Source organism: Alosa alosa, chromosome 4 (genome assembly GCF_017589495.1).
Source record: "Alosa alosa isolate M-15738 ecotype Scorff River chromosome 4, AALO_Geno_1.1, whole genome shotgun sequence".
In the NCBI taxonomy this organism is placed as follows: domain Eukaryota; kingdom Metazoa; phylum Chordata; class Actinopteri; order Clupeiformes; family Clupeidae; genus Alosa; species Alosa alosa.
In genome coordinates this window covers 30,789,802-30,803,971 of record NC_063192.1, presented here as the reverse complement: position 1 = coordinate 30,803,971, position 14,170 = coordinate 30,789,802, and the positions used below count along the sequence as shown (strand labels likewise).

At 43.5% G+C, this 14,170-nt stretch overlaps 2 protein-coding genes across 2 annotated transcripts; one reads left to right on the top strand and one right to left on the bottom strand.

Annotated features, from left to right (window-relative positions):
- The first annotated feature begins 1 nt into the window (after nt 1).
- Nucleotides 2-5,929, top strand: LOC125293281 (zinc finger and BTB domain-containing protein 39). The gene is given in 5 exon segments (XM_048241129.1): nt 2-197; nt 1,254-1,494; nt 1,496-2,854; nt 4,168-4,500; nt 4,502-5,929. Coding segments are annotated over 4 exon segments (2,502 nt in total). The 5' UTR covers nt 2-197; nt 1,254-1,281; the 3' UTR covers nt 5,099-5,929.
- A 1,767-nt stretch (nt 5,930-7,696) lies between these two features.
- gpr182 (G protein-coupled receptor 182) lies at nt 7,697-12,315 on the bottom strand. The gene is made up of 2 exons (XM_048240172.1): nt 12,233-12,315; nt 7,697-10,153 (listed from the first exon to the last, which is right to left on the bottom strand). The coding sequence occupies exon 2, from the start codon at nt 10,148-10,150 to the stop codon at nt 9,059-9,061; it is 1,092 nt and encodes a 363-aa protein (XP_048096129.1). The 5' UTR covers nt 10,151-10,153; nt 12,233-12,315; the 3' UTR covers nt 7,697-9,058.
- Nucleotides 12,316-14,170: the final 1,855 nt, after the last annotated feature.

The following is a 14,170-nucleotide window of genomic DNA, read 5'->3' as shown; positions in this document are numbered from 1 at the left end:
GTTCGGGCTACCTGTATGCGAATGAAGGGGCAGGGGCATTGAAATGGGCAAGTCTCCGTCGGTCATTCACGAGTGTCACAAGCATCTTTCGCTTGTTCCCTCTGCTTCAAAAGTGGGCCATCGTCATCATTAGCCTGCTGTTTGACAACCACAGGGAAAGCTATCTACTGAAAACTGCTGCTTCTCTAGTTCTATGGGTAAACACCACCAGTTTGTAAATTTTACTGTTTGGCAAGTTAGGTAGCTAGCCTGTTATAGCTCTTAGCTAGCTGGCTAGTGCAACGTTATTTGCTATGAATGTTAGCTTGCTAGCTTACTGGTTATTCAAAACTTTGACAAAATGGTCCAAAGCAAATATGTCTTGCTACGTACAAAATCAATCTCGTGTTCGTTTATTTGCTATCTTTAGGTTGCAAGCGAAGTATAAATTAGATAGAATTAGCCTAGGTAGCCAACGTCCGTCGCCTTTGTTATGTTGGTTATTCCATCCCTTGAGCTAGCATACAAGATGGCAAACTGAAGTGGCAACCCACGCTAGCGACTAATTTAACCTTAGCCCCAACATTTTACGTGTGTAATCTGACTCTTGTGTCTGATGGCTAACTTAGACATGAAGCAATGTAATCGCAAGAAAGGTTGTTCATTGCATCGGGATTGCTAAAGTGCAAACCAGCTGGTTAGCTCAAACAGCTAACGTTACCTAGCAAGCTCACGTTTGAGATGCTGCACTTGATAGTCAACTTAAGTTTGCCACGGCGATAGTTGTTTTCATTTTATGTCCATGTGTAGCACGTACATGCAACTTTATTTCACGTTGGCTAGTGTAAATGTACATCAACAGCATAAAAGAAAGCAATTCTGTTTCAGCAGCATTATTACTATTTGAGTGTTAATTATCACTACTTGCTCAACGGTTTGCATTCTCCCGGCCTAGAGCGATATTTATTTTAAGCGGGTAATCAAACAAGTTGACAAGTAACATTACTTGACATGTGACTAAAGCGCAACCCGTCTTCATTTTTCTTGAAATTAGCTATGGTGTGTGAAGTGTATGTTCAGTTTCTCAAACCCTAGGGCCTTTTGTGTCTCTCACCTAAAATGTCACAAAATAGAGGGGAGGATGCTACAGATACGGTCACAGTTCAGGTCACAGAAGGCCATTGACCTGTTCGTAGGAAAGACTAGCCTTGAACTTTCTGTACATTTTGATTTGCATGTGTTGTAATGCTGATTTGTTCTCACTACTCCAACAGGACAAACCTTTTAGCCCGAGTGCCAGGTATGAGGATCAGGCTGCAGGGCTCCAGTCATGCGGTGCGTCTCCTCTCTGAACTCAACCGCTGCCGCCTGTCCCGTCTCCTCTGCGATGTGGTGCTTCAGGTGGGTGGGCGCTCCTTTCCAGCCCATCGAGCCGTCCTGGCCTGCTCATGCACACACTTCCACAGTCTCTTCTCTCAAGGCCCGCGCTCCACTCTCTCCCTGGACTTTGTGTCCGGCAGCCAACTTTGAGAAGGTGCTCACTTTCATCTACACGGGGGAGATCTTCACTGACCTTATCGATGTGAGGGTGCTGTATGAGCTTGCTGAGAGGTTGGGTGTGAGGGAACTGGTGCAGGCGTGCCATGCCACCTTCCCTGACCTGCAGAGCTCCTCCGCGGGCCAGTGCGGCCACGAGCGGGACTTGGACCCTGAGGCCGCATCAGCTGGTGTTGCCATGGCTGCCTCTGTGTGCTCGTCCTCTGCCGCGTCCTGCTCTTCGCTTTCCTCCTCTGCTGCCCCAACTCCAGCCACCCCGTCACCATTCTCTCAGGGCAGAGCCTCCAGGTTGGGCCAACCTCATGCCGTGTCCCTTTCACTCTCCCTGTCACCAAAGGCTGAGGACGCACAGTCACACGTTGCGTACAGCCAGGTGCCAGACAGCAAGCCCTCCTCAGATGCACAGCACTCGCATACATTGGCAGAGTGTCCCCCAGTGCTCCCTCTTCAGCTGAAGATGGAAGTGGAGGAAGAGGAGGTGGCCAGTGGATGTATGGAAGAAAGGACCGAGAAAGAGCGGGGTGAGCTGGAGAACACACAAGCAGTGGTCAGTGGGACTAAAACGTTAGCGGGTACCAGTGTCCCACTGAGCAGGGTCTCAGAGGCCTGCTCCTTCCCAGATTCCTCTGCCCAGCTGGGCAACGAGACCTGTGCTCCGTCCTCCTCCTGTGCAGAGCCTCTGGACGGCCTGCAGATGGGGCCAGTGGAGGATGGAGTGGTGGCCACCATCTTTGAAGAGGAGAAGGCTGAGGAGAGAAGGAGGTTGCAAGCCGGGGAGCAGCCAGAGGGGGCTGAGCAGTGGAGAGGGCTTGCCGAGGAAATCATCGAGTTGAGCGACGAAGAGGAGCGCTACCTGGAGGAGGAAGAGGAGGACGAGGATGAAGAAGATCTGGTGTTTGTCGAGAACGGCAGTGGGAATGGCAGCAGCGGCGCGGATGATCCATCCAGAGAGGCAGGCATGGCAGCGGCGGCAGCATGTAAAGCCTGTGGGCTGGCACTCCCAGCAGACACCACGGCCATCCGGGCCCACGCCGAGACGCACCTGACAGAGACAGGCGAGTGCCGCGTGTGTGGAGCGGCCTTCCCAGAGCATGGCGCCAGCGTCACTCACGCCCTCTCGCACGTGGGCATCCTGTTGTTCTCTTGTGACATGTGCCAGCTGCAGTTCAGCAGTCAGGCCAAGTTGGTGCGCCACCGCCGGCAGTCGGCAGCTTGTTACAGCCTCCCCTCCCCCGATCAGCTCAACAGTGTTACCCAGAGCCAAGGGGGAGAAGTGCAGTGTGCCGTATGCACCAAACCTTTTGCCAAAGACTTCAAGGTGAGTGGTCTCAAGACGCCAACATCCTATCAACAATTATGATATTAAAAGGAAACAGCAACAGGTCCCATACCAAAGATAAATCGGTTCCCAAACTAGGAGATGTCCAAACTCTGCTTTGTAAATTCAGTAGCTACAATGACTGTAAAACTGGCAATTTAAGGTAAGATATGATAACATGACCACTACATGATCTTGATAAGAGATCATGCAACTACATGAAGTGTTGGTGGTTGAAAGGCATCCTTTTGTCTGAGATACTTAAAAAAATGCTGCCACTAGGTGGTGCTATTGAAAAAGTTTTAGAACCATTAGAATGGACACCCTGTTACTCTGTAGCCTGACCTCTTCATACTCAATTGTGGTCAGAATTTGAGTCTGATACTGCTCCATTGGGATGTGATTATGAGGTGTGTTTCAACCGATACAGGGGGTGAATCCTGTAGGAAGAACACCTGAACCATCCTTCTTCACAATTGCCTTAATATGGTTTTCTGTAGTGATGGGCAAATGAAGCTTTGGTGAACCACTAAACCACAGCAGTGTGAAGCTAGCAACACTAATGAAAAAATCCAATATGGCTGCCACATGTAGATTTTTCAACATAAAAGTCCTTACCCAAACCAGTATATGTAACCAAAAATATTGGTTTGCTAAGGACTTTTATGTTAAAAAATGTATGTGTGGCGGCCATCTTTTTGCTTTTCAGCTAGTGTCGCTAGGTTCACACTGCTGTGGTTCACCAAAGCTTAATTTGCCCATCACTAGTTTTCTGGTAATTTCTTTAAAGTTATTGCACTGTCTAAATCTTCTACAACAGACGTGATGGTGAAATCTTAAATGTTTACCTTCTAGCAATAGCATTTTTGTTAGGGAGAACCGGGATGAATGAAACACTTTGTTATTAGACGTCATTTACGAAAGACATCGACACTTTGTAATTAGACGTTAATTACAAAGACATCGTACTGAAAGCTAATATTTTGTCACTAGCATCCTACATCTATCCTCAAACACAGTTGCATTTTTAGCTCTGAACAAAACCATTCAGGATTTTTTTCTGGTTTGAACCGCTCTGGTTCGGACATAGTTGCTCCACAACAATCTAGACCGAACTTCCCGACCTCAAATTTTGTGAGCGGGGCTAAATTTGACTGGCTTCCAGGCTAGTTACTCTGCTGTTTCCAACTAGATTTTACCAAATGCTGTTCTCTGCCATAAAAAAACAACACAATCAGTTATGTGCTCATCAAAACAGCTGTGTTTTTCTTTTTATATGAATAATTCTTGTGACTTCTTTTCTCTATCCCTAGGCTGTACGAGAGCACCTGCTGACCCACGTTTGTGTCCAGTCTTTGCGCTGTGTGGTGTGCCAACTGTCTCAGCCCTCCCTCTGTGCCCTGCTGTGGCACGCCCTCACACACCTCTCCCTGGCTGCCTTCTCCTGCCCGGTGTGTGCCTGTGGCTTCCTGGAGCGCCCCCTGCTGGACAGGCACATGGTGCTGCATGCCGACACCTCCATGCTGGCCAGGGGAGGAGGGCCAGACGGCGCCAACGGGCTGGAGGAGGACTACCGCTGCTTCCTGTGCCCACAGACCTTCAGCTCGGCCGCCACCTTCCATAGCCACCTGAGCGCCCACGCACGGGGGAGAGTTGGGCCTTCAGGGCTGGATGGGCGCTAGGAAGCGCAAACACGACACAGGGCTGGACTTCTCATCCTGCTCGTCCTCCTCCCCAATGGATGGTGGTGGAGGAGGCAGCGGTCTGGGCAAACTCAACCTGGGCTTCGGCCTGGGCATGGGTCTCCAGGACAAAGTGCTCCAGGGAGGGTTGCCCTGCTTCCCTGGCGGGCTGATGCCGAACAGCAATGACGGCTCAGGCGGTGCGATGGGTGGAGTGGTGAAGCAGAAGTGGTACCGATGCCGCTACTGCGGGAAACGCTTTGCCCACTCAGGCGAGTTCACGTACCACCTCCGCATCCACACCGGGGAGAAGCCCTACCAGTGCAAGGTGTGCCTCCGCTACTTCCGTGGCCGCTCAACCATGATCTGCCACCTGAAGACCCACTCTGGCGCGCTCATGTACCGCTGCACTGTCTGCGGCCTCTACTTCTCCACGCTCAAGCTGGTCTCCTCACACATGGAGTTGCACAAGGACCATCTGCCCCCAGACTTCAACATCGAGCAGACCTTCATGTATAACGACCACTCCAAAGAGCCCCTGTCCAACCTGGATGTCCCCTGAGTTGTCGATATCTCAACCCCACTGCCTTGTCCTAAGTGTTTCCTATTTCTTAACCTCCTTGTGTTTGCCAGGGGACCATAGCTCCGTGGACACAGAATGTATTTAACTGCCTGTTGGTATAACCATTGTGCTTTTCTATGTGAAATCTTGAGATGGTATAGCAGACATTTTTTTTTTGTTCTACAGAAGAAAAAAAAACAGCCTTTATGCGGTGCGTAGCAGTTTTTAAAACTCTGTCCATTACTTAATGGTCAGTATTCCAAGCAATGTCATAGTAATGTTTGTTGACTGCTGTATGTGTTGAGTGTGTGAAATGAAACCTTTTGAAATTGGGTAGCGCCATGGCTACTTGATGGCAGCATATGATTTGTGTGGGTGGAAATCCCTAGAGTACTATCAAGTAAGTGGTTATCACCTCAGATTCTATTTGCTCTCTCAGGCCTAAGCCATGGAAGACACAACAAGCTTTTTAAATTAACTTTAAAGGTGCAATATGTTATTTTTGTTGTCAGAATTCGAAAATGCTTTGAGACTTACAAAAATGTCAGCATTCTAAGGGCATAGTAAAGCAACAGCATCAGACCGTTTTAATAGATATTGTTTGTTGTTTGTCTGGGATTATATACTGTGTAAACCAAAACATGAAGAAAACAAATCCATAAGAAAAACATGTTTTCAAGCTCTAAGCCTATAGAATGTGCAATTCTATAGTGTGCTAAATCATATTGTCCTTCAGAATGGCATTACTATGGAGCCCCTAAGGAGACATGAGCAAAAATCTAAAGTTTAGTTTTGTGTACTCACGTGAAACTTTCACATGCTCACCTGAAACTTTCATGTGCTTTATTGGAAACTTTCATGTGACATGAAAGTTTCATGTCTTGCATTACATGAAAGTTTCATCGGGGAGCACATGAAAGTTTCAGGTAAAGACGCAAAGCCTTTTCACATGAAACTTTCATGTCCACACATGAAACTTTTACGTGAGCACATGAAACTTTCATGTCCGCACGTGAAACTTTAAGTTTCACGTGCGCACATGAAACTAAACTTGAAATTTTTTTTTTTTGCTTATGTCCCCTTAGGGGCTCATACATTACTGCATTACTGTATTGGTCTTGAAAGTGTTTTTGTCTTTGACAACAAGACACTATATATTTCACCTTTATGCTACCGCAGTTCTGAGCAATAGAAAAGCCTCGTTCTGCACACTGACCAGGTGAGGTGTTTTTACTTATAACTGTTAATTACTGAAAATAATTCCTCTTTCAAAAGTCAATTGTGTTATTTTTATATTAGAGCGGTCACGTAGGTATACATGTATAATCTTATGTGGAATATTTTGTGTGTGTCATTAATACATCGGTTTGTTGTGGTGTTCTAATAGGTTAACGTGGAAGTTCTGTATTTTACAACCTAGAGTCTATTTTTGGATGATAACGAGTCTACATTTTTGTTTGGGAGTAAAACAACATCAATTTGAGTTTTGAGTATAACCAGAAAATGCCTGTGAGGAGAAAGTCCGTTCAAGTCAATTACCAAACTCTTCTCCTTTTTTGTATATTGACAGTAGTTTGTAATGCATTCGGTAATCAACTTGTTCAGACTTTCTCCTTGCAAGATAAACTGCCCCGATTGACGTTGTTCTAATCCCAGTTAAAAATTTACTCCTTCATGAGTCATCATTCAAAAGTAGACCCTAGGTTGAAAAATGCCCATCTTCTTTAAGTATACTTAATAATCTTGAACACTTAAATATCGATAACTCCTCTTCCAAGAGACATATCAGTGGTACTGCCAATATAGGAATTGGTGAAAAGAGCCAACACTGGTGCAAAACTGTGTTGTGTAAAACAGATGTTCTTCTGGGTTCTGTGCCATTTGTCTATGTATAAGAAAATACTTACATTTTGATAAGCTTTATATGCCAATGTCATTTTAGATCATGTTTATATTTTGATTATGTTTCGGTCATCTTGAGGACTCTTCAACAGACAGTGCTTACCTTAAGCGTGGATTATGTCCTCATGGGCCTCATCTCCTGTTTTGTCAGACTTTTATTTATTTTATTTATACAGTTGTTATTCTTTGTTTTGTTAAAAAACATATTACCATTCACAACACACAGAATGCCTTTCAAAACATTCTAATGGTTTGTCTTTCCAAGTGAAATTAAAATATCGAAAGAAAATAAATGTCATGATTAAACTATGGTGATTAGAGAATTAAATGGTTCCTTGCAAGGCAAACCCAATGCAGTGTATCTACGTCTTTTAAGTGAATACTAGTTATTAGTTCTGAAAACCCACACTAGTTGTATATATATTTTTTATAATGTATTATATGTTAAGGTGAAGCAGATACATGTATTCAGCAGACTGCCATAATTGCTTTTATTTTGTTTCGGTTCACATTTAGAACCTTATTATACGAGTGAGTCAGCTTGCACTTTGCTACAAATATTTTAGACACCTGATGATGGGGATGCACGATATTGTTGTACAACATTCTGCAGATATCCCTGGCAGAAAATCGGCAAGACTATATTGGAACAAACAATCAGGGTTTCAGAGGAAGCATCATACAGACCTGTTCAAATAGGATGAGACCTACTTTTATTTGGAAAAAGTCATATATCAAATTGCATATTTTACATTTTACCAAGTTGAAATGATTTGGGGTAGAATTAAAGGAAATGTGCCTGTATCTGCAACGAATAGGCCATCAAAATAAGAACAAATGGTTAATTCTAGTACAGGAAAGACCCTTAAAGGAAATTAAAAAAAGATTTGTATATATCGGCAATCCGCTAAAATGAGTTTGAAAATATCGGTAGAAATATCGTGCATCCCTAACACCTGAAGTTTATACACAAAATCCTTACATCAAATCCACAAAATGATTACGTTTCTCTTCCACAGCTTATTATTTGCAAAACACATAGACATACAGTAGGTGCCCCACAGTCACAATACTAAAGCAGTAAACACTGCTATTTCAAACTGTTACATTGGCTTTGTGATGTGATAACATAGCCTGAATAATGTGTCTCTGTTCTATGCAGTGATTTTAAATACCATGTTTTGAAATCAATACAAATATTTTTCTACAACATTGGCTTATACAGTATAGGTTAAGAAGTTAAATTAGAATGGAAAGAAACGACTGTCAATTTCTCAAAGGCATGAGTCTACCACATATAAGTGCTTTTACGGGACAGACATGTGGTTCTAGTGTTATGATCGTGTCATGTAATTGGCTGTGGTAATATACTTGACGTGGTCTGCCAGTTTGTGGAAGATGTTCTGCTTGTTGATAGATTTTCTGATTTATCTCTAGGAGAAAATGAGCCTAAAGTATGTAAACAAACTTGTAATGGGTCTTCAAACTGTAATTACAAGAGGGCAAAAGTCCACATTTCTAAAACAATAGATCATATCTCATTTACAGGCTATTTTTTTATTCGTTTGTATTGTGCATGTTAGTTTTTGGTGGACTTTTCTTTAATAACAATACAAATAATGGACAAAGCTTTAGTCATTGACGCTTTAGAGGTTGGTACTATGAATGCAGTGCAGAAGAGTGTTTGCAGTATAGGGGGAAAAACATTTCATATGCCCCTCTGTAGTTCTCCTTCACACAGGAGACTCATATTTAGATAGAATATGTGTCCACAGTTTGGTAAATTTACCTTGGATTTTGGCACAAGGGATTATAACACCTAATCCTGTGTATTAATGTAATGTAATCCCCAGATTTCAGGATTTTTTCTAGGAAGTTCCTGTGGGACTCAACATTTGCGAGGGAGAGAAAGGAAATACTTCTTTTGCCTCTTCATGTTGGTCTCTATGCTTTTCCCTACCCCTGCAGGTTGTGACAGAATCTTAAAACGAACACAAATGTACACTTTTCAGCATCTCACAGGAGTCTTAGTGCTGATTTTCTGCTTGCTGTCATGTCCTAGGAGCCCACATCGGACTGGCTGGTGCTGGCGTTGCTAAGCTTGCGCTGATTCCCTGTCTTTGTCCCTGGAGTGGCATCAGCTGCGTTGGCATTGGCCTCTGGTGGAGGTAAGTGTTGCACCACTGCGTTGATGAGGTTGGTGCGGAAGCTCTTGCTTAGGAAATTGTAGAGTATAGGGTTGGCCACGCAGTGGAAGAGGGACACGCACTGGACAATGTCGTAGGAGAAATAGAGCACCTCGACGGTGTTGCAGGAGAAGACGTGTGGGTCCACGTCGTCCAGCATCAGCAGGAAGAACACAAGGTGGTAGGGCAGCCAGGTCAGCACGAACACCAGCGAGTACACGTGCACCAGCCACACGTCTCGCCGGCCTTGCACATCCGGGGCCGAGCGGACTAACCGCGCTATCAGCACGTTGCAAGTGATGATGACCGCGCTGGGGCCCAGGAACTGAAAGATCAGCGCAATGAGGGTGAAGCCCACGAACCAGCCGGTGTAGTTGTACTCGGGCATCAGGTAGCAGCCAGGCTCGTCCCACTCCAGCAGGTCAACGTGCACGTTCTCTATCAGGGCCAGCACCAGCGAGAGCAGCCACACCCCGCCACACAAAAGCCACCGGCGGGAGCGGTCTGGTGGGAAGAAGGGATGGGACGAAGGCCGGGCCAGACTCAGATAGCGCTCCAGGGTCATGAGGGCCAGGAAGAAGGAGCTGCTGTAGAAGTTGAGCAGGAAGATGAGATGGGTGACCCGGCAGAGGAAGCGACCCCAGATCCACACCTTGTCCATGGTGAACTCCAGCATGTAGAAGGGCGAGGTCAGTACCATCATCATGTCAGACAGGCTGACGTTGAGGACGCAGAAGAGCACGCCGCTAGCCGAGTGGCGCCGCCGCCAGTTGACCCATAGCACCAGGCCGTTTTCGAACAGGCCCACCATGAAGGTAAACAAGGACATGAGGAAGAGGGCGATGCGTCTGTAGTCATGGTCCAGCTTGAGGGTGCATTCGTACAAGAACCACGGTGTGCTGTTGTAGTCGTATGTGGAGTTGTAGTGGTCATGGAAGGGAAGCGCTATGTCATCCAACGTCATGATCTGTTCAAGAAAGTTAGATAGAGTTCAAGTTCAAAATTTGTCACATTTGATAAACTGCAACAGGAAGGAAAGAAACTTTTTTCTGGACCACTGCATGATTAGCAACAACAGTACAGGTCCAGGTCACTGCAGCTGTTAATAATGAGTTAATGCACCAAATCAACCAGATCTAAGGGATCAAGTGGGCATGATTAGATGACCATTGAGGGTGGTGACAGTGAGGAAATCAATTTCTCAATCCTTCAACTTTAAATACAGCTTCAGCTGAAATACTTCTGTGCCTGTTGTCTAATGTAATGATTTGTAATACATTTATCAGAATACTTCAGAAATATTTGTATGTTTCGAAATGGTAAGACTTTGTAGAGTAGAAATAGTGTTGTTGTAATTATAAATGTTGGGTAAACCAAGCCACCTGACTTAAGCTGTGGGTAGGCCCTTACATATTGTTCATTGATGTTCATTTGACAAGTGATGCAGTTGTCATCTTCAGTATCAAAAAAAAAAAAATGGTTTTGTTGATTAATAGCTGTTATACATGGGCTTACTGAGTTATGTCCTTAGATGTCTAATGTGATGCCATACCACTGGCCTTGGACAAAAACAGAGTGTAATAATCTGCAAATCTTGTAAACTCATATTTAGTTGCAAAAAGGACACAGACAACATATCAAATGTTGAAAATTACAAATTTGCCTATATCATGGGAAAATTTATTTTAAGTTTGAATTTCAGATGCTCAGATCTCAAAAAACCAGATCTGTTTCTGTAAAAAAAAAAAACATTGTATGGGCTATGGGAAAACCTCTGACAACCATTATCTATGAGCACAGTTTGATACTCAATTCAGAAATGCTAGTCTAAACTAGCCAAAATTGTATTTAGACATGATACAGAAATACCACTGTCTTATCTTGGCCTGAGCTTGTTTAAAATGGATTCAGGTAACGTGGAAAAAGGAAGGAAATCATGCGCTCATCTGCACTAAAGAGGAGAGGAGAGGAGAGGGGCTATGCAACCTATCAAACTAGTGCTCAGTTCGAAACTTAACTCAAATCTATGACGGTGTGGGGGTGCATTAATGCCTACAGCAGGAGTATCTTGCACATCTGGCAAGGCACAATCAATTCTGAATGATGTATACGGTTTTTTTGAACAACATATACTACTACGTAAACAATGTCTTTTCCAAGGAAGACCTTGAATATTTTAGGACAAATGAATTCTGCACATATTTAAACAGTATTTCTCCATAGAGGAAGAGTCCAGGTGCTAAAATTGCCTGTCTGCAGTCCTGACCTGTCAAATTAGGTGCATCATAGAATGAAAAACATGATTAAGAATACCCCCACTGTTGAGCAACTGAAATGCTATATCGGCAGGAATGGGACAACATTTCATTCTCAAAACCTAGTAACGGGTCTCCTCAGTTCCTAAACTTTTACAGAAATTTGTTAAATGAAGAGATGAGGCAGCACACTGGCCCAACTGTTTTGGAACATGTTGCTGGCATTACATTCAATGCATTTTCCATGAAATTGTCAACATTTTCATTTTCAACATTTGATATGTTGTCTATATGTCCTTTTTGTGGCTAAATAAGGGTTTAGACTTATATATTATCACATTCTGTTTTATTTGCATTTTACACAGTATATACTGTTTGAACATGGTGTCTGATTATATCTCCTAATAGATGTTATTGATCATCATGGGATTCCAAATGTTATCCAGGTTTTACAAAAAAATAGCTCACCTTACACTTTTGACACATGTATGCATAACATTCTTAAGTACATAAGTGTGTTAAAACATAATTCCTTCATTGGACAACAGTAACAATGTGCTAACTATTCATTCCCACATCACATTGCAAAAGATCTTGGGTCATTTGCTAAGACTGCTCAGGGATTACAAGTTCCTGAACAGCCTGTAACCTTTTTCCAACCTCAAACTACTAAGCACTGCTAGTGGAGAAACGCAACAGAGGCAAACACTACTGTGCATCCAGCCAGCAGCAGTTTTCAGATGATGTTCAACAGAGGTTTCAGAGAAGCAGCTCGTACAGCGTTTCCTTACCTGGCTGTCAGGTATCCGTGCAGGGATGACGAGGTGAGCAAAGAAGGGGACCTCTCCTCTGAAAAAACAGAAAGGTATCCTGGGGGGATCTGTGCCGAGGGAAACCTGATGTCCAGAGACTTTTGTAGTAACTGGGGCTGGAGCTAACAACACGAGTATTAAAGTGCCCCCCTCCCTCTTTTTGTCCCTGTTGGCTAGGTCTGAACGCACAGGATATCCTCTTAACTTATCTCTCAACAGGAAAGGGAGAGATGCACAAGTGGGTTTATGTTGGTAAGAATTCAAAAGTGGGAGACAGGTGAGGATGTTAAATATCGGATGTCACTTTAAAGGACAAATAGTGTAACCAACATCTGATTGACTGATATTATGGGCAATCATGTTGGCTATCTATATTTGCAAATGGTGTACTAAATTATTATATAAGAATATACATAAATGATAAACTTAAAATTAGGAAGTTATTGATCAGTCTATAAGAGTAAATGTGAAACAAGCCTGGAAATGACTATTCCTGGATTCACCTTTGTGTAACAACTATGGTGGCACATCTCACCATGGATATTGGTGCATCTTTTCAAGAGTTCCAAATTCTAGGAAAAACATATAGGTGGTCTGAGACTGATATGCTAAAAAAACAGCCCCCACATGTAGGACAATAGCAGGAAATACCTCAAAGTCCTAGTGCCAGTGTGAAGAGTAGGCGCAGCGGGGGACTTAGGAAGCCTGACGACCATGTGGGCTGTGGAGGAAGGCAACCTCTTAACCTAAACTCCTGTCCAATTTGATTTGTTCACTCTAGTGCCCAGGTTAGAATGGATGCCCAGGGATGATTCGCTGATTTCCACGAAACAATTAGGAATTGACATTCACCTCAGCAAGGGAGTATGTCAGAAAGGAGACATTGAGGCACACACTTTGCAAAACACTGAAGTGTGGTGCATGCATGGTTTCATATTAAAGTTGCCATGGAAATTATTTGCTTTGGATGATTTTGTATCAGTCCCCTGCTAAACTTCACTCTAAACCCTTCTTAAACCCACCAACTCCAAAATCCTTTGACAGAATTACATTTTATCTGTAACATTAGACTTTGGGTAAACACATCTCAAAAATCTGAAAAGAGGGAAAACCCCATTTACGTGTCCTTATGCTACCACTCCAGCATGTAGGAAACCAGTAACTGTCCCCCCTCGCCCTTCGTTTTTGTTGGCAACATTTCAAATTGACTGCAGATAAATGTGAGGTGGTCAGGACGCCATGTTCCAGCCCCTTACAATTGGTCTGCTCGTCAGCAAATTCAGAGCTTACGGAGGTCTGAGGTTCTTCTTGTATCCTCTTTTTCTTTGTCTCTCCTCATCCTGCGTGTTTCCCTTAGTTAAGAGAAGTCACCCCTTTTTGCGAGAGCAACAGGAAGCAGACTGTCAGCAAAATTATGGCTTCTGGTAAGGGGGAATGAATCCTGTTCTGGCCCTATGTGAGCTTGGTGTAGGCTTAGAGTACAGCACCACTTAAGTAACCTTAACATTTACCTTAGTCTTTCATTGTATTGCCATATGCGCTGAAATACGATGCTTCTTTTTGGTTAAAATAGGATACTTCTTTTTGGTTAAGTAACTGTAAACTCTCACACATCCAGGGAATGGATTAAACATACATCAACATGTATTTTAAAATAAAACATCAAATACCCTCATTGTAAAAAATAAACTACAAAATATGCCATGCATCAAAATAAAATACAGTATTTTTCTATTTTGAAAATACTAAAAATACTCTCCAAAAGGAGCATGAAATAACTTTGTAAACCTTACCATAACCCATGGGCATATCTGTCTATTTGATCTATTCCTTCATCAGCACACTGACTCTCGCTGATTAAGTGGACCGAGATTGAGATACGAGACATGCCATAAACCTACCAACAGTCAACAGATC

What these genes read in the sequence shown, in the direction of transcription:
- gpr182 (XM_048240172.1), bottom strand. Translation starts at nt 10,150, where the DNA reads ATGACGTTGGATGACATAGCGCTTCCCTTCCATGACCACTACAACTCC.